Source organism: Peromyscus californicus, unplaced genomic scaffold (assembly GCF_007827085.1).
Source record: "Peromyscus californicus insignis strain IS unplaced genomic scaffold, ASM782708v3 Scaffold_12__1_contigs__length_115047231, whole genome shotgun sequence".
NCBI lineage: Eukaryota > Metazoa > Chordata > Mammalia > Rodentia > Cricetidae > Peromyscus > Peromyscus californicus.
The window spans coordinates 62,969,497-62,990,177 of NW_026294413.1; the positions used below are offsets into that span (position 1 = coordinate 62,969,497).

At 45.6% G+C, this 20,681-nt stretch overlaps 1 protein-coding gene across 1 annotated transcript in view; it reads right to left on the reverse strand.

Moving 5' to 3' along the window:
- Positions 1–20,681, reverse strand: part of Mipep (mitochondrial intermediate peptidase) — a 131,232-nt gene that overhangs the window by 15,078 nt on the left and 95,473 nt on the right. The window contains 1 exon segment of the mRNA XM_052733028.1: positions 17,955–18,028. Coding sequence (XP_052588988.1) covers positions 17,955–18,028 — 74 coding nt within the window.

The window sequence follows — 20,681 nt, forward strand, 5'->3', positions numbered from 1 at the left end:
GACCCAAGAAGTAAGTATGTATAGCTATTCTAATAGCTGACACAATAGATTTCAAGCCAAAACTAATAGAAGAGATAAGAAAGGAAACTACATACTCGTAAAGGAAAAGTCCACCAAGAAGATATTCTAATTCTAAACACTTATGCACTAAACACATGGGCACCCAAGTTTCTAAAAGAAACACTACTATAGCTAAAATCATAGATTGACTCTCACACACTGGTATTGGGTGACTTCAATTCTCCACTGTCACCAACAGACAGGCCATCCAGACAAAAACAAAACAGAGAAATGCTGAAGTTAAATAATGTCATAAATCTAATGGACCTATCAGATATCTGCAGACTATTTCACTAACCACTAAAGAATACACTTTCTTCTCAGTGGTCCATGGAACCTTTTCCAAAACTGACCACATATTAGGAGGCAAAGCAATTGTCAACAAATTATTTTTAAAAAAGAACAGAAACAACACACTGCATCCTATTAGAATAGCCTTGATCAATAAAACACAGGACAGCACATGCTAAGCAGATATGAAGAACATATCTTCTAAGGGGAACAATTATTTATTGCTGATGGGAGTGCAAACTGGTATAGCCACTATTGAAATCAGTGTGAAAGTTCCTCAAAAAGTTGAAAATTGATCTACCACAAAATCCAGCTATGCTACTTGGGGCATATAACCAAAAGAATCTATACCCTACTATAGAGATACTGGCTCACCCTTGTTCACTACTGCTCTATTCATAATAGTTAGAAATTGGAAGCAGCCTAGATATCTATCAACTGATAAATGGATATTAAAAATATGGCACATTTAGCCGGGCGGTGGTGGCGCACGCCTTTAATCCCAGTACTCGGGAGGCAGAGGCAGGCGGATCTCTTTGAGTTCGAGGCCAGCCTGGGCTACCAAGTGAGTTCCAGGAAAGGCGCAAAGCTACACAGAGAAACCCTGTCTCGAAAAACCAAAAAAAAAAAAAAAAAAAAAAAAAAAAATGGCACATTTACACAATGGAATATTATTCAGTTGTTAAGATAAATGAAATTATGGAATTTGCAGATAAATAGAAACAATCATCCTGAGCGAGGTAACCTAGACCAAAAATAGACAAATATTGCATGTTTTGTCATATATATATATATATATATATATATATATATATATATATATATGGATAGATGTTAGCGTTTACACTTTGGATACATGTTCGATAATCTTAATAACCATAGCAGTTAGGTACCTACTAAGGGACCAGTGGGTAGGGGAGGATCTTCCAAGGAAGGGGAAATAAAGTACAGTGTTATAAAGAAATAAAGGGGAAACTAAAATAGGAAGATTAAATGGGGAGAGGGATGGAAAGTGAGGTAAAAGGGAATGTGGGGAGGGACAATGGACACGAAAGGCCTTTTGAAAAGCCAAATAGACACCAACTACTGCAGAAACTTCCTAAAATATAGACATATGTGCAAGAAATTTAAGTGAAATCACCATATAAAGGGGGAGACAATGCCCCAACTAGACATCTTATGCTACTAACTGTGCCAGGAACAGTTATATTTTGTTGAGTCATTGGCCAAAGGGGTCCCACAGACTCCCCACCTAAATATTGTAGGCCACTGTCAAGACTACTGGTTATTTTCTATAATATGACGGTAGGTCTTTACTGAAGACAGCTTCTTTATGTCATCAACCATGGAGAAATTGAGCTGGTGACAAATTAGAAGCTTCACCCCTACTGACTAGCATTCATGATGCTAGAAGGTACTTTTTACACTACTGGAGGAAAAAAGTAGTATCAACATCATCCAGCTACCAACCCTGTGACCTACAACAGAAATCTGACTGTAAGATCCACTGGTGCAATAGTGGCGTAGATGTTACAGGAGTAACCAACCACTTCCTGATTAGATTTAAGGTCCATTTCATGAGATAGAACCTATTCCTGATACTGCTAAGATTGGCTAAGAACCCAAGAATAGATAGGTCACAGGCCTAGGGGAAAACCTAGTACTATTATTCTGCTAAAAGAACATAGCAATAAAATAAAGTAGATTAGAGAATCACTCAAGCCTTATCAGAGAAGCTACTTCTTGCAGTAGATGGTAATTAACAAAGAGACCCACAACTGGTCAATGTGTAGAGAATAAGACACTTTGGAACACTCAGTCCTAAATGTCTTCATCAAACCCCTCCCCTCAAGACTCAGGATCTATGTGGAAGAGGAGGAAGAAAGATTGTAAAAGCCAGAGGTAATGGATGACTACAAGGAAAACAGTGTCTTTCAGATACAACAGGACTGACATACATGTGAACTCACAGGGACTGTGACAGTATACAAACAAAAGCCTACATGGGTTCAAACCAGACAAAAACCTCATCACTGAAAAGGAGAAGTGGACACAAAGTCCCACCCCTACTCAAGAATCTATTTGTAATGGATATCTAATGGGAAGAGAAGATCCGTTTTCTCTAGTTGAGTGTCACTGGGTATATCAAGCACACTCCAGTGCAGGCCCCATGCTCAGGAACAGCTCACCAACACAAAGCCGAACCCATAATGTTTGTGTACTTCTTGCCTCATTTTATTTTTGTCTTACTGATTAAAAAAACTTTTTGTCTGTTTTGATTTTCTTTATTTATGTGTGTGTGACAGAGAGAGAACATGAAGTTGGGTGGATAGGAAGGTAGGTAGGATCTGGGAGGAGAAAGAATATGATCAAAATCTATTATATAAAATAAAATAAAAAAAATCAACCAACCTCTCTGTTTAGCTGCTTTTCTGCTGCTGCTAATAAAACAATAACCAAAAGTAACCTGGGGAGTAAAGGGTTTATTTCAGCTTACAGATTACAATCCATGATTGAAGGAAGACGCGGTACAAACTCCAGGCAGGAATGCAAAAACAGGAACCGAAAGCGGGGACAATGGGGCAATGTACTTACTGGTTTGATCCTCATGGCTTGCTCAGTCTGCTTTCTTATCCAACTCAGACTTGTGCTGTCCAGGTGTGGCACTGTCCACAGTGGGCTGGACCCTCCCACATCAATTATCAGTCCAGAAAATGCCCTACATACACACCCACAGCCCAGGCCAATGGCGGCAAATCTCAACTGGGGTTCCCTCTTCCCAGGTGACTCTAGTTAGTAAGTTGACACAAAATAACCAGCATGCCTCACCACAAACCCCCAGACCCACCACAACAAAACCAAAAAAAGTATCAAGAAGAGGGAAAATCAAGGGTAGTAGAGGCTCTGGCTAATGGTAGAGAGGTGGCTTTGTTTTCTGGTCTGTCAAGAGATCAGCACACCGCAGGGCTTCTCCTGCCCTACCCTGTCAAAGCACAAAGCACCCAACAGTTTCTGTGGTGGTAACAGGTGCTCACTCCCAGCCTGCGTCATCTGGTTGTCCAGTCAGCACAGAACACAAAGGGGGTTGACCCAAGAGGTTGATTAAGCATTAAAACGCCAGTACGCATAGGCACCACTTATTCCTGGTGCTCCAGCAGCAAGGATTTAGAGAATAAGAAGCCAGACCCCAAACAGTCACTCTTTCTGTGAGGGCCTTTCACTTAAAGGAGCCACATGTTTCCTCTTTCGTGTATCTGAATCTTTGAAATATCGACTCTATTTTAACTTTCCAACTTTCCATCTCAAATCCTATGAGTTCAAGTTCACTTTCCTCTTTCTAAAGTGAGGACAGCATACATGAGTAGCTATTTGAATGGTGGGTATGTTTGGTCCTTATCCCATGCCACCAGCCCAAAGCAGGCTGCAGGCCCCAAGCTGGGGAGGGAGACTTACAAGAGCTAGTATCCTGAGACTGTCACCCTCCTGTGCTGCTTCACGCAGTTGTCCAATCATCACACAGAGCAAGGGTGGCTCAATGAGGGGTCAGGCGGGGCTGAGACCCAGGACTCCCTCTAGAGCAGTACGCACTAGCTGGGTAGACACCTCTTTGAAATTCACCATAGGGGATCAAGGTGGACTCTAGTTTAGAGTTTTCACTGAACTCCTGAAAGTGACACAGTTGAACAAACACTGGACTGCTGCTCCAGCCTCAGGCTCCTGGGGTGGTGGATGAAAAGTGAGTGCTCCTGGAACCAACCAACACCAAAAGGAACTAGGAGGCAAGGAGGAGCTGCAGGCCACAGGCTTCAGGACAACTCAAGCCACACTAGGCCTGTGCTTGCAGATGGCCTGCTGTCAGTAAAGTTCTGCGAGGGAACTTCCATTACTAACATGGACAGACTATTCCATGCTGCTTAAATCAAGCAGCAGGACTTCTCTGAGCTCCTATGGCATTTTCTACAAATACTTTAATGTTCATTTCTTTAATAGTTCCACTAAGTTACTAGGATGACTTGGTAATCTTCCATTAAAAGAATATAAATGGAAAGACTGATCTATTTCACTATGCCTATGGAGCACTGGCTATGTACAACAGAGTAACTATATGTGGCATTCAGGTGCAGAGATCTACAAAGGAAAGAACACACAGCATCTTCAAGAGCCAAATGTCAGCATCTATTTAAGGACTCCACTTTTGATAAAAGTGATCAAAAAGGACAGAGTACAGGAAAGGGGCAACAGGGATCCTGACATGGTGTGTGGACTGAAGGGGCTGAGCTGGTGGAAAGAGGTGAAGGCCAGGCTGGTGCCTAACAGAGGAAGGCAGAGAACAGGTGAACCTGAGCACAGAGACTACTCCCAGCTGACCCAGGCAGTGAGTTCCAGCAGCCTCTTACATACATGGGCAAGGCTGTTTGGACCAACCACAGACATTTATTTGGACCAAACTCAGTGTTGCCTCTTAGCACCAACCATCATCCTTCTTTTCTTAGCCATTAAGGGAAGAGCTCCCCCTCTGGCCTAGCTGGAAATGGCTGCAGGGTAAACCAGGGTTCATCAGGGTTGCAATACAAAATAGCTAGCACAAACCTTCAAAACAGCCCTGGCTGGGGCTCTTCTGCAGTTTTCTCAAGGTGTCCATGGACTGTTCACGGCTGGTGCTGTCTGCCTGACAGTTCTACTGTAGGCAGCAAGGCAGCAGAGGAGAGTCCAACATTTGCTACTCAGAGAGTCAAACCGCCCAATCCCCAACATATTTTTCTTGTTTATAGAAAACTAACACTTTCAATACAAACGAAAGAACTTTTCATTAACACTAACATTGACTTTGAACACATGTTAACACCTTAATAGTGTTCAGTGTATCAGAAAGAGCTGGTTCCCACTCATGGGTGTCAGTTTCCAAGGTTCAGTTTGTGGTTGCTTAGCACCTTGCACTTAGACGGGACAATGGCAGGAGTGGGTGGTGGAGAGCTGTTTACTCCAAGGTACAGAAAACAGAAAAACCAGGGACTATGCTAGCCTCCCAAAGAGCCATTCCCTGTGGTCTGCTTCCTCGAGCTCCCCGAACAGCACCACCAACCAGAGACCAAGCATGCAAACAGGAGCTATGGGGACATTTCACAGTCAAACCTTAAAGTCATACATTTAACAAATCTCCACTGGAAAATACACAGCCTTATGAATAAGGCTGTGGATATGACCAGGAATATGATGCCAGTTCAGAACTCAGAGAACTCCGATCTTACTGAGGGCAGAGACCAAAATAAACCAATGTGGTGAACTAATATATATTAACATGAAGTGAGAGGTAAACAGGGTAAGGTGGTTCAGAGCTAGGAGAGGCCTCTCTCACTACAGAGAAACGCAGAACCTCTGCAAACTTCTGAACAACCTATCACGAGTCATCAGGATGATTAACTTCCAGCATTAGTCGTGCTTGACATGATAGAACTTTTACAAAGCACCTTGTCCTAGCCAGGGATGGCAACAGACACCCGCATTCCCAGCACTCAGGAGGCAGGACTGCCTCCAGGCCAACTTAGACTACACACTAAGACCTAGGTAAAAACCCACACCACTATCACTAGAATCATCTTCCTTCTTGTTTAATCTCTCTTTTTTTTTTTTTTTTTTTTTTTTTTTTTTTTTTTTAACCTGGGAGCTGAGGACCGAACCCAGGGCCTTGCACTTGCTAGGCAAGCATTCTACCACTGAGCTAAAGCCCCAACCCCTCTATTTTTATTTACATGTTTTTTTTTTGTTTTGTTGTTTTTTTTTTTTTTTTTTTTTTGTTTTTCGAGACAGGGTTTCTCTGTGTAGCTTTGCGCCTTTCCTGGAACTCGCTTTGGAGACCAGGCTGGCCTCGAACTCACATAGATCCGCCTGGCTCTGCCTCCCGAGTGCTGGGATTAAAGGCGTGCGCCACCACCGCCCGGCTTTGTTTAATCTCTCTATGTGAGGGGCTTTCCTACGTCCTACAGCACACTTCAGGAAGGCGCTCAAGAGCCCAGGCCCTGGGCCTCTGAGCATGTTCTGGCATCTGCTGAAGCTTGGCCTCCATCCCTGGGGGCACAGATGCTGGCTCAGACAGGCAGAACTTGTCATGTGTTAATGCTTATCTCTTCTTGAAAATTCCACTTGATTAAAAAATTAAAAAGCAAACAGACATTAAAAAATAAACTTCAGAATAATAACCATCCAAAGGCAGCATGTACCTACCGAGCATGCCAGCTTCCTGCCGCAATGCCAACATTTGGGGATTAATCAGGCTGCATGACTAAAAGTTAACTGCATGTTTTTAAAACTGTAAATAAGAACTACTAATTTTTAGTGCTAAAAATCATGTAAGTGCCCTTCCTAAATAGCCCCGCATACATTTTGACAACAGGGAAAATCAGTCAAGCTGGTGTTGACTAGTGACTGTTTATTTAGCATTCCTACTTCAGATGTCAGCTGTCCTTCTGCTGACAGACAGGTCTTATGGCTCCCTGACTGTCAGCATGCTTGTCTTGAACAAACGACAGCAGCAGCAAAGCCAAACAATAAGCACATTTGGTTATGTTAGGTTAGTAACTGTATTATCAAACAAAACAAAAAACCCAAAACAACCACCACCACCAAGGCTCAATACCTGGATGATGCATTGGTAAGACATCAAACTTTTAAAGCAGACTAAACAGTTTACACCAGTTTGAGTAAATGTGCCATCTTGTCAACAGGAGCTGTGTAACTGGGAAATGGACCCGACTTCTGGAAAAGCAGGCTCCCACCACCAGCACTGTTTGGGTGGAGGCCGAGCTTTATCTGGGTTCCTTCAGCAGCGCAGGGGTTGAACCCTCTAGGCTCGGCACTCCTTGCTCTGAACTCTACACGGTGACTGAGTGTCTATACATTACACTCTGCTGGCCCAACTGTATCCCACAGTTCTCAGTTGCTATAACAACAGGATGATCTCTCTGGGGTTAAAGCCTGGAGCTTAAAAAAATAAATAAATAAAATAACAGAATTCATCACGACATCTCACTCCCTCACTCCAATGCCAAATCCCAGGACACACCGAGTCTATTCCATGAATATTTTTCAGTTTCTTTCTTTCCCTCCAGATGCCCATTCTCCAACAGCCAGCAGTTTATTTAACTTAACCTTTCCTACTGCCTTTTGCTTGGGCATCTGTCCTTGACAGCCAAGGGATACTGTCAGAAATAAGTCTGCCTTAGGACACTGTGGTTCCTCACAGTCCTGAAATGAATGCCCAAAGTCTCCACGGTGTCTGCAGAGCCCTGCAGAGCCTGCTGCCTGCTCTTGCCAGCTCCATTTGTATCACATTACTCTAACCGAACCTACGTGCCTCCACTCCCCCGCCCTGCCACAGTGGGAACGGCTGCCAGGAAGCAGGAAGAGGTGGCTCCATATCACAGCTTCAGTCTAATCACGAGTAGGCCATCAATATTTACTAAAACCTGTGATGGACAGAGCCCCCATATGGTCCAGGGTTAGCTAGTTCCCAGTGGTCAGCATGTTATGCTGTGATGGCAATTTGCTACAACTAAAAGGCCAATACAGAGTATAACTGACGAAATGTGTGCCTTCTTCTCATCATGTTTTTATCTAGTGCCTTTTTCTGTCCCAAGTCCCACCCAGAGCACCCTACACTAGTCTTGCCTCTGTAGGCTCCCACACTCTCATCCTTATCCACAACCTTAACAGTTTTGCTGAGTGCTGCCCTGGCATGAGGCAGAATGATTTCCTAGTGGGTTATCTGATCTACTCATGATCAAACAGGGTGTGATTTGGGGACAGAAGTCACGGAGGCAGCACACCTCTCTTCATCAGGGACACAGTGCCCTCACAACTTGTCACTGCAGCCATTCCTCACCCTCTGGATGAGATGCCATCTGCCAAACTTGTGAGTGAAGCTCCACCTGTTCCTCTCCCACAGTATTTGGGGGGTGTGAGTGGGTTCACATGGCACAGATTAAAGTTGGGGGAGGGGTGGGTGCCATACATGATGAGAATCCCTCTCCATGGGAATCTGTCTGCTCCGTCCACTCACCCCTTCGCTTGTCTGTGTCAGTGTGCACACAGATCCTTATCTGAGACTCCGGTTCTCCCTGGGCATGGCCCTACTGACCTAGGTGCTTGGGTTCCTGGTTTTGGCCACTGGGGGCTCTGTCAGCAAGCTCACTGCTTATGACACACTTCCACTCCTGAGTGTGCTTTGGGGCACACTCATTTTATGGCACCCAAGATGCTCCTGGATCATTTCCAAGTCTCCCCGGTTCTGGGCCTAGAATCAGCCATTTCCCCAAGGAGCCCTGGCTCCATTTCAGGGAGGATGAAGTGAGCCCATATTTACTGCATGAATGCTGTAAACCTGTCTCTGGGGGGATGGTGTGACCTGGTGTCTGGGTGGATAGTATGAACTTGTTTCTGCATGGATGGTGTGAACCTATGTCTGGGTGGATGGTGTGACCTGGAATCTGGGAGGATGGTGTGAACTCATGTCTGGGAGGATAGTATGAACTTGTTTCTGAGTGGATGGTGTGAACCTATGTCTGGGTGGATGGTGTGACCTGGTGTCTGAGTGGATGGTGTAAACCCATGCCTGGGTGGATGGTGTAAATCTGTCTCTGGGTAGATGGTGAGAACCCAAGTTTAAGTGGATGGTATGAACCCATGTCTGTGTGGATGGTGTAAATCTGTCTCTGGGTAAATGGTATGAAGTCTTGGTGGGTGGTGTGACCCAGTGTCTTGGTGCTGGGAGTCTTCCATGCCTGGTCTTAAGAAGTCTTTTAAAGAAGGGTAAATATCTAAGTTGATTGCTTATATTAATCTCCTTGGAGTGACCTTTGGGAGTCTAAGCCATAATCCTTTGGTTTGTTTTTGTGAACATAAATAAAATCTAATGAGCTAGAAGAGATGATTCAGAATAATTATGGCAAAGTGAATGCATTTTTGTTCCTATAAAGATCTGCGGAAATACTAAGTAGTAAATGAATTTTAATCAGCTTAAGGTCAGGCCTTGCGGGCTTCTAGGCCTTGGTCCTGTGAGTCACTTGGGAAGGGAGTTTCTGTTTCCTGAGAATTGACTCATTTATCTCCTATTTTTTTCCCTCTTATCTGCTCTTTAGAACACAGTCAGTTATCACTTTGCAAATCACTCTTGGCCATAGAGACATGAAAATAAAGCTGAGCTTGTCTGTAGAAGGGGCTGTAGCAGAGCACAGGGGTTTGTAGGGCCCAGGGCTTTGGCCAGTCTCTCTTCTAGGGTCACTGTGGTCACTCACTGCTGCTACACATGGTAAGTTAGTGGGAGGCTTTGTCAGGGAGTGGAGAGTGCTCAGAGGAAGCCACAGGAAGAAGGGTCCCCTACAGAGTCAGAGGCCAGAGGGGACTCTAAATGGCAATGGGAACAGTTGGGTTGTAACATTTAAAAAAGCAGACGACACAGACTTGGAGTCCTCAAGGCTTATGCCACATTCCATGATCTACAGATCAATCAGGTCAGAACTCCTGCAGGGAGGCAACTTTCAAGTGAAGGGGTGGGGACCTCTTTATAGAAACAGAGACCCTTGTTACAGGGCACGAAGGGAGGTGACACTCAAAAAAGGACCTGGCACGATGACCTCTCAGGAGTTAGTAAAAACTATGGAAAATGAAGTAAATTTAAACCCCCAAACTCAGCAAGGGCACAGAGAACACAAGCATAGGACAAAGTCTTAGGGAGGACGGGCTGTTGGCTTGCTCGAGGGGCTCACCTGTCCCTCACAACTGCTGACAGTCTCCACCTCCAGCACTCAGGGCCACTCTTCCTGCTGCTGGGAAACCGTTGGGCTTCCCAGGAAGGACAGATTAGCCCTGGCCGGATACTCACCAGCTCAGGGCTCTTGATCTTTTTAGAAAACTATACATAATCTAAAATGATAGTAAGGAAACTGAACTCTGGTTAGTGCTCACCACAGCACAACTTAAGATTCCAGTATGGATCTTAGAGAAGAGCAATGTGAATGAAAATGCCACATCTTCGTGTTTTATCTTAGGCAAAAGTACTCAGAAATTCGACATTTAATGAAACGCAGAAACTGAGCAGGGTGTAGGAGGCAAAGTCAAAACCTTCCCTCACACTACACAGAGAGGGCGTGGCCTTACCTAAAATGGCAACCAGAAAGTGGGCTTCTGCTGTGGGATGGTCTGTATGTCAAATATGTTGCTGATTGGTCAATGAATAAATCACTGATTGGCAGTGGCCAGGCAGGAAGTATAGGCGGGACTAACAGAGAGGAAAATTGAGAGAACAGGAAGCTGGGAAGGGAGACACTGCCAGCCGCCATCAGAATAAGGAAGATGTAAAGTACCGGTAAGCCACAAGCCACGTGGCAAGGTATAGATTAATAGAAATGGATTAATTTAAGCTGTAAGAACAGTTAGCAAGAAGCCTGCCACGGCCATACAGTTTGAAACCAATATAAGTCTCTGTGTTTACTTGATCGGGTTTGAGCGGCTTGGGACTGGCGGGTGAGAGAGATTTGCCCTGACTGTGGGCCAGGCAGAAAAACTCTAGCAACAAATGGCGTCCAACGTGGTGGCAAGAGTTTCCACCTAAAACCTGAAAAAAAAGATTCTAAAACGGAGCTAAAAACAGTTCCTAATTGTCTCTCTCAAATGAGCAGCAGCTGCCGGTTTGAGCTACTGGCGGGTTGCTGGCGTGCACGCTCGACCTGCAGTATGGCGGGAATGAGGCCTCTACAAATGGCACATTAGGCTACATTGTGGATTTAGCCTTTGCTAGTACAAAACAAAAGAGGTTTTTGGGCTACACGCTGCTTGGATAAAAGCATAGATCCACGATAGCTCCCAGAGCTGGTGGTAAAGTACCACGCCATGTTGGGAAGGTGAGGTGGGCGGAGCCAGCAGCCACAGCTGCTGCAGCTTAAAGCAATAGATACACAATAAGACAGATTCAGATGTAATAGTTTAAAATGTGTGTAAAATATACGTAGGCTTAAAAGAGACAAAAAAAGGTGATATATACAGTATAGAAACAAATACATAGTTTTAAAAAATAAAGTCTTTAAAGAGACAGTAAAATTAATATAAAAAATAAGCCACGTAGAGATGACTATTACACAGAGAGTCTGGATTGTGTTGTCTTTGGGATTCTTAACTACAGAGAGATATTTGATTGTAAAGGAAGCTGAGTTAAACCAGTATGTATATTTTAAAGATACCTTGACTTCAAAATTTGGATATAAGGATATGTTGCTTTGGAAAAGAGTCTCTTTTGTTCCCACAGAAAGCCAGAGGCTATGGATTTGTTCCAGATTAAGATACATCAGGTTTGACCAGCCAAGACCCCCTGAAAGGTCTCCGATGACACCATGGCCCAGATGATCCAACATCCAGAATGGTTTGAAGGCAACTGGTTCAGATGATACAGCCTCACGGACTACTCCATGATCCTAAAATTTTCTTTGTTTCCCCAGAAGATACAGCGCCCCCCTCCAGCAGGAAGTAGTAAGAGAAGCTACGCCCAAATTCCCAAATATACCAAGCTGACTTTGGAGATGTGTAAAGGTTAAAACCTTCCTTTTTAAGAAAAGAAAAGGGGAGGTGCTGTGGGATGGTCTGTATGTCAAATATGTTGCTGATTGGTCAATGAATAAATCACTGATTGGCAGTGGCCAGGCAGGAAGTATAGGCGGGACTAACAGAGAGGAAAATTGAGAGAACAGGAAGCTGGGAAGGGAGACACTGCCAGCCGCCATCAGGATAAGGAAGATGTAAAGTACCGGTAAGCCACAAGCCACGTGGCAAGGTATAGATTAATAGAAATGGATTAATTTAAGCTGTAAGAACAGTTAGCAAGAAGCCTGCCACGGCCATACAGTTTGAAACCAATGTAAGTGTCTGTGTTTACTTGATCGGGTTTGAGCGGCTTGGGACTGGCGGGTGAGAGAGATTTGCCCTGACTGTGGGCCAGGCAGAAAAACTCTAGCAACAGGCTTCAGTCAGTGGGCTTTGCGACACCATGTTCAGTTGGGAGCTTCAGCACTAAATAAGGTGCTTGTGACATGTTTCTTTATATGATCTATGAATGCATTTAAAAGTCCACAGAGCCCAACTGTCTAGGAAGCTCTGACTCATTACCACATGCACGTGTGCCACCACACATACCCCTCCACAAGACAGCAGAGGCGACGGTATTTCCAAATCAATTTCATTTTATCTCACTGAGGGAGACTGACTTTGCCTAGAAACAGTGGCAGATCTAGGAACTGAAAATCCAATTCTGTTCTGCCACACTTCTCCAATGAGGAAATACTGATTTGACCATGGTGCATCATCCCTGAGGGGAAAGGCCCAGTCTCAGAGCAGCCTTCTGTCTCCTGTGAGAAACACTGGGTGATGTGCCGCCACCTGGCAGCTGGAGCAGCAGAGACATGACTGCCTGGCAGTGGGCTTTCACTGATGAGCTGGCCAAATGAGACAGAAAAGAAAGGCACCACTGTGAACTCTTTGGGGCTGTCTCCTGGGGGGACTGAGTGGTTAAGTAGCTGGATCACTGTGGAGAACTTAAGGATCTCAAGTGCACCTGCTTTTTAGGAGCAGTGTTTATTACTGAGGATCCAAAGTCTTCTCTGCGCTCTCTGAAAATGCCCCACGCAGAGGCATGAGGCCCCGAGAAATGGTGCAGCGGTATACTTGAAACCGTCCTTTCCTCAGGGCAGCAAACAAAGGCCGGGTTTGGTAGAGAAGTACGGAGTCTGGAGGCAGGCATGCTATTTGTTTTCTGTTATCTAATTCTTCTCATTTAGAAGCAGTTAAATATATATATAAAATACCTAAGAAAACGGGACTTTTCCTAAGTAAGTAAAGCCAACTAGATCAACTATGCTTTAGGGGATTAGTGGCCCCCACCTTCGTTATGGCTGGTAGGCTCAAGCCTTGATGGCAAAGGAGCCACCCAGAGCAGGCTCAGCTACTGAAAACCCTTAGTGCAGCCTCAGCTGAGGCAAACAAACAAAACGGCACCCCATCCCACCCCAATCAGAGCAGGACCCAGCTGCACACAGTGGGGAAGCAGGAGGCAGCCTGCAGAGTGCTGCAGTATCCAGGGGCAGTGGGGAAGTCCTTATGACCGGCCCTACCTCTGCAACAGCAGAGAGAGAGACCCACGGACCTGACTGCAGGATTCTGGCAGGTTTTGGCAGGCTCAGGATTTTTCTCCAGCCTCCAGGTTTGACAGCTCTTCCTTGACTGGTCCTGTTTCTTCATCTTATCTACCTATCAGGACCTACCTTAGCAGCTAGCTGTATAAATTTGGGCAGTCTGAAGCTGGAAAACCAGAGCAGTTGCGGGGGCCAAGTGAGCCGGCTTCAGTGCCCAGCTGCCAGCCAGATCCCTCACCAGACAGGAAAGACTTCTCCAGAGTCTCCCCACACCTGAATCTTCTGCCGCCCCAGGCAGGGAGGGAGCTAGAGAGACTGCTTCCAGGACAGGACCAGTGGCTGCAGGCAGAGGGGACTGGTCCCTGCAGTTACTTCTAGGGTCAAGACTGGCAGGAGTCAGGAGACCAGCTGCTCCTGCTACTCCTGAATGTGATCTGCAGACTTGCTCTGAAAGGGACAGCTCTCTGCTGGCACCCAGAAGCCCCGCCACACCCCAAGAAGGCTTTGAGCTTTAACACTTCTTAGAGCTTATCTTATCAAGCATACCACTGCTACTGAGAGTTCAAACCGGTTTCATTTAAACCCCACCTGGCAATCTGTTTTGTCTTGTCCCATACAAAGCTTGTTGGTCAATACTGAACGGATATAGTAAAGCATCTCCCATTTGTACTGTCTACCCACTGCACTCTTGGGATGACAAGAGGGGAGGACAAGAGCCAGGTGGGAGAAAGAAGATGGTCTCCACCATGTGCTTCACTTGTATAGAACAAAGCTCAGCAACTCTACCAGTTAAACCCAGAAGTCAAGGCCAAATGCCAGCATCTGACATCCTGATTTTCAGTGCAGGCTTGTAGCATACAACTGAGTAGTCATTATGGGTCTTGTCTTATAAATCCAACTCTTAAGTGACAACAGATGTTGTGACCTCTCTGCAGACCTCCCCCATTCATGTAATATATCTTATGAATCAAGAGTAGTATCTGGTGGGAAAACATGAAGAGAAATATAAAATAGTATACAAGCAGAGTTACTGTTGGTGCTAACTGGAATCTAAATGTTGCAGCTGTAGCCCAAACCATGGACTTGTTTTTATCTTATGAGAATGGGAATTTGAGTGCAAAAAAAATATCATTTTTTTTTTTTAGCTCAAAAGTGTTTCAGGTGAAGCACAGAATTTGTACGAGGAGGGTGTAGCATGGTCAGGGGAAGAGTAGAAAATCAGAGCAGTCAGGAGAACCATGAACAGAATGAAATTTTGACTTGTGCTGAACAGCATGGAAATTAATACTCATGTGAGGACAGACAGCCTTTAGAGCCCAAGGAAGCACAGATGTCACACATAACACAAACTATCACCACGAGCAGGCAGTTTCTCCAGTGAAATGGGCTGTCCGCACGGGACTGTGTACTACCAGTATGCAATCCACTACTAGAGCCAATTCATTTCCCTTCTGCCTGGAGTCTGTTTCTCGGGCTCCTGAAAAGCTTGATCTTTGCTGCAGGACTAGGCTTGAATCCTGGCTCTTCTGTTCACTACTCCCAGCAGGAGCAGGGGGTCTGACCTGCTTCATCACCTATAAAATGGAGATGATAATGGTTCATGCCTCAGAGGATTCCTAAGGAGACTGAATGAACTACCACATGAGAGCCCTTTAAAACAGTTCTAGCCAGGCATGTGGTAGCGCATGCCTACAGTACCAGTTATTCCAAAGGCTGCAGGAGGAGAGTGACTTTGGTTTAAGAGTCAGAGCAACATAGCCAGACCCTACTGCAAGGAAAAAGCCACACACAAACCGTTCTAGATGTAGCAGAGATAGAGAAGGGCCAAGAGGGAGCAAGGAGGACACTAAGGCGAGATTAGCATATGCTCTTCATTAAAAGCAGGCGAGCTGTTCACTGATGCACCAGAATGCCATCAAGCATTGAGCAGAGGGAGCCCAGACCAGCACCTCAACTACCCAACTAACCCAGACGGGCTGATCAAATGAACGCACACTCATAGGAGCACTGTTTGACTTGGCGTCTTTCACTCCTCTACCCCTGGAGCTTACAAGCAGGCCTGGCACACACCACTACTCACATGCTTGATGAACACAGGAAGAATCAATCAAAGGTATGGATCTGGCCTTAGAGTCAACAGTAGGCAAGAGGACACTTCAGAACAGTTACTACCAAGACAATAAAACAGTACTCCCCAAATACTGGGAATCACTTCCTAGCACAATTCCATTAGATAGTCAAAAGGCTTAGCTGTAATTATAACTATCAATATATTGAGAGTGTCCAATAAGCACATCTGCCTATAAATATTTGTGAGGATATTCCATGAAAATTCATGATGGTCACTTCCACCTACAATTAAAATTTCCATAAATTAACATTTGTCAATTATATGGGAAAACAAAAATTTCGATAGTATAAAAAGATGATTTAGGCCTCCTGGGACAGGGCCCCAGGCAGTCAGTAGATATCCAAGTGCCACTACAATAAACAAGTATGTGATGGAGAGGTGGGAAAGAGAAAAATGGAGCAGGTCCAGAGGATACGCTACAACAGCCTGGAGCTTACATAGATGCAAACCTGAACCTACTGCCCGGTTGTGGGAGCCCCTGGCTCTGGGCAATGATGGAGGCCTGAGATGAGGAAACGCTCACCTTCTGGATTAGATCTCCTCAAAGGACCACTGTGGTCTGATATACCAGAGGCCATGTTAGTGTAGGTGGTCCATGCTGCTGCCCAGACCTTGGGGAACACTGACATTGGTGATGTCCTCAGGCTTTGCTGCCTCAGGGAGCCATGCTCGTGTGAGTGGCATGTATAACCACCTGAGTCCATGTTGAGGCTCGTGGTCCGTGCAGCCACTGAGGGCCATGAGTGGGTCAATGGTCCTGATGTGGCCAAGGACCATGTTGATGTCTGTGGCCATTGTTACCACACAACCCCTTGCAGATGCCTGTGGTTGGGCTGCTGCCTAAATCCATGCTAATGTCCCTGGATTCAGGAGAGCTGGCCCTGACCCTCACCAGCGAACTGGTCCCACAGCTTGGTGGCCCACAGCACTACAGTGCAGGCAGTGGCATGAACATGGGAGAGCTAGTCCTGTACTGTTCTAGCCATCACAAGGCTCTCATCAGTTGACCGATTCTGGCATGGATGCAGGTAAGAAAGACTCATCCTCCCTTAGGGGTGGCTGGCCACTAGGAATTTGACTATGCTCCAGTGAATACACGGACCACACAAAATGGACTTTTTTTTTTTGGTGGTGGTGGTGGGGTCTGGTGATATTTTATTTGTGATCTAACAAATAAAGCTTGCCTGAAGATCAGAGTGTGCAGCTAGGGACTGGAGAGATGGCTCAGAGGTTAAGAGCACTGACTGTCCTTCCAGAGATCCTGAGTTCAATTCCCAGCAACCACATGATGGCTCACAACCATCTGTAATGAGATCTGGCGCCATCTTCTGGCCTGCAGGTATACATGCAGACAGAACACTGTATTCATAATAAATAAATCTTTAAAAAAAAACAAAAGACAAAAAACCCCAAACAAACAAACAAACAAACAAAAAAACAGAGTGTGCAGCTAAGCCACTAGTTAGCCATAGAGGCCAGGCAGTGGTGGCACACACCTTTAATCCCAGCACTCGGGAGACAGAGGCAAACGGATCTCTGTGGGTTCAAGGCCACCCTGGGCTACCCAAGATTGATCCAGACTGAAAGAGAAACAAAGCCAGACAGACAGTGGTAGAACACACCTTTGATCCCAGCACTTGGGATCTCACACCTTTAATCCCAGGACTAGGGAGGTGGAGACAGGAAGTGATATGGCTGGGCGGAGAGAGGAATGTAAGGCTGGAGGAGACAGGAGCTCTCATCCCCTTTCAGGCTGAGGAGTTGGTGAGGTAAGAGGTGGTGGCTGTGGTTTGCTCTTTTGTCTCTCTGATCTTTCAGCATTTACCCCTCTATCTGACTCCAGGTTTTTATTATTAATACCAATTAGAATTCGTGCTGGGGAGGGGTCACAGGGGAAGTCGGTCAGACATGGGAAGACTGGGAGGTGAGTGGGCTCAGGATACATATGAAATTTTCAAATAACCAATAAAAATATTATAAAAATAGATGCTTTAACTAGGTTCCAATTTTTTTAATATATCAAATTTCTAACCTTAAGCTTTGGATTTCTCAGAAGAAAAAAAGGAATAAATGTATGAGTTCTTTAGCTAAAGCAACAACAGCAAAACCCAAACAAAAACAAACCCTCCACTATGACCTGTTAAGAGCTAAAGACACATTTCCTGAGACTTCTGGCAAGTTAACTATTTTCTACTAGAGAATTACTGACATTCTGAAAGATGACGCTGTATCACACAACCCATGAAGATGAAAACAAATCCTCAGTCCCAGGAAAGGTGGCAGTGTGGGTTGTCCTTTACCTTGAACCATCAGCATGGGCTTCTTGCCTCCACCGTGGGCTAACATCTCTCTGCGGTAGCGCTCCCCGGCAGCCCTGGGGAAAGAGATCCTGTTATTCACACCTGCTCACACAGTCTGTGTGGCTCTATCCATATTTTCTTGAGCTCTGGGGACATTTTATACTTAAAAATAAGGTATTTAGTGGTTTTATATTTTATGCAAATTATAGTACTTTTAACACAACCAACTACACAGTTTAATGAGATTAGATAACTTTTTTGGCATGGTACTGGCGATTGAACCCAGGGCTTTGTGCATGCTAGATGAGTGTTCTACCACTGAGTTATACACCCAGCCCTGATATTATTTTTATTCTACTGGTTCTGGAGTCTTTTTTTGTATAATAGGTAATTCTGTCTCTCACCGGACTTGAGTGTTTGTGTTTATGAAGCACATGTGCGCATAGGTGGCATGCACAAGTGTGTGAGCATGTGGAGGTGAGAGGTCAACTTCAGGCGACTTCCTCAGTGGCTCTCCACCTTACTTTTGAGACAGTCTCTCTCACTGACTCTGTGGCTCACTGATTCAGCTAGACTGGCTGACTAGTGAGCTCTGGGATGTGCCTGTTTGTACCTTCCTGGAACTGGGATTGCAGGCCTATGCCACTACATTTGGTTTTTCACCTGGGTGCTGGGAACCTGCACTTCTAGGCAGCATTACATCATGAATAAAACATGACCATGGTCAGTATCTTAACATGAACACTAAGGCAAAGCAGGAGAGTCACACAGAAGCAGGGCAGGGTGTGAAGAGGCTTCGGCCAACCTCTGGTCTGGCATGGAGGAGGAGGTATTGTCCCTCCTTCTGGCCGTGGGATATAGTACCCTTCCCTCAAATCAAAGCCCTCCTCTGTGACCTCCCCCTGGCACACCTCTGCTTTGGAGTCCTGTACACCAAGGAGCCCCAGAGTCTGGCTCTTGCTTAGAAGGACTCTTTGGTGCAGACCTGTAAGCCTAACTCTGGAGGCTGAGGAGGGAGAATCCTGAGGTCCAGGGTAACCAATTGCCTCAAAAACAAAACGAAACACCCAAACCAAACACAAGAGAAAGCAAAGGACTTTTTGACTGAGTTTAGGAATTTCCTAGTCCAGAGAGTACATTTACAAGCTAACTTTTATATGATCATAAAAGTATAGCAGCTACGTGTCTAGGCAAGAATTCACATATTACCAACAGGGAAATATTTGGAGATATGTTTTTATTAGCATGTGGTTTTCTATTGAAGTACAGTTCCTTCAAACAAGATGAAATTTTGTCCATTTTATGGAAATCTTCAGTAAAGAGCTACCATCTCTGATTTACCGTAGTCAAGTGGACTGCAGACCCTTTGGAAACAAAGTCTGGAAAGCAGGCCACGTGTCTGCAGTATGCAAGGGGCAGGAGACACAGTAAAATGTTGGTACCAGGCTGTAAAAAACAGCCAAACTCTATGACGCCAGATCCCAGTTGCAAAGATTCTGGAACTGAATATGATTATTAACTTCTGAGATTATCTGAATCTGTGAAACTGTAGGGAATGCTCAGGGGTGTGGAGGGAGTGTGCAGGGGCAAGGAGGTGGGTGGGAGACGCACAGAATCCTCTTGGTCCCTCGGCTGGCTGTCACCCATCTCATGAGCCCCAGTGTACTCTCATGGAAAAGCCAGCTCTGCCCAGCTGCTGGAAGGCTCCATGGAGCTGAGAGGCTGTGTGTGAACAGGGTACAGAGCCGACAGCCATCTCCTGGAACTGCCTGCGAAGTGTTAGAGATATCTCACTTCGGGGGTGAGGAGATAAAGTGCTCTAAGCGACTATGACATCAGGCTGTAATTACTGGTTTGCTTCCAAAGGAAGCTCCTTCTAAGGAATTCTGAGGCGGCCAGAGCCACAGGTCCTCTAGATTCCTACTGCTACCAGGTCCTGTGAGGACACCAGGAGGAACTCAAACAGACACAACATAAGATGCCCTGCTCCTCTTGACCTGTACAAGGCCCACACCCTCTAGACTTATGGCCAGGTCTGACTGTTCTGGGAAGGAGTGGACTTGATGTCCCTTCCACCTTTAAACAGTCACTACAAGGGGTACATTTGCTGCTAATTTCCTGATATTGTACTCCTGAGAGTGGCCCAAAGAGTCATGTCTTAAAAATTGTATCAAAAGGGTCAGTGTTGGTCTAAACCACTGGTCATCCTAATGAAGGACAGACATATGGGGCAAGGCTTCACGGGGCCCCTCAGAGGTCCGACAGCAGTGATGTGGGGTGGTGTACTGAGGCACCTGTGCTGCTCAAGGGGAAATGAGTGGCCGCCAGGAAAGGACCTGAGTCAAGGGGAACAGGAAAGCAGGCCCTTCCTCGGGACTGCTCACTTTCTGTCTGGACAATTTCGACAGAGAAAGAAGACATTCAAAGCAGGAATTAAGTCCATTTCCAGAAACAAACTGGGTGTTAATGGCCTAGGCCAGTGCTGCTCCAGCCGAGGAGAAGGACAAGTTTTATGTGGACCAGAGGGAGGAATAAGGGTGTCCCTAGACCTGGAACTCCAGTCACCCAGGCTTTGGTAAGAAAGCTTGGGAACGCACTAGGAAGCATGGGCTGCATGGAAGGCAGCTCAAGACTGCTCTGGGCAGATGCTGGGGGGCCTCACACAGGGTCCTCTCTCCATCCAAGGATACCAGGCAAGTCCCACGGAAGGCCTCAGAGCTGCAGAGT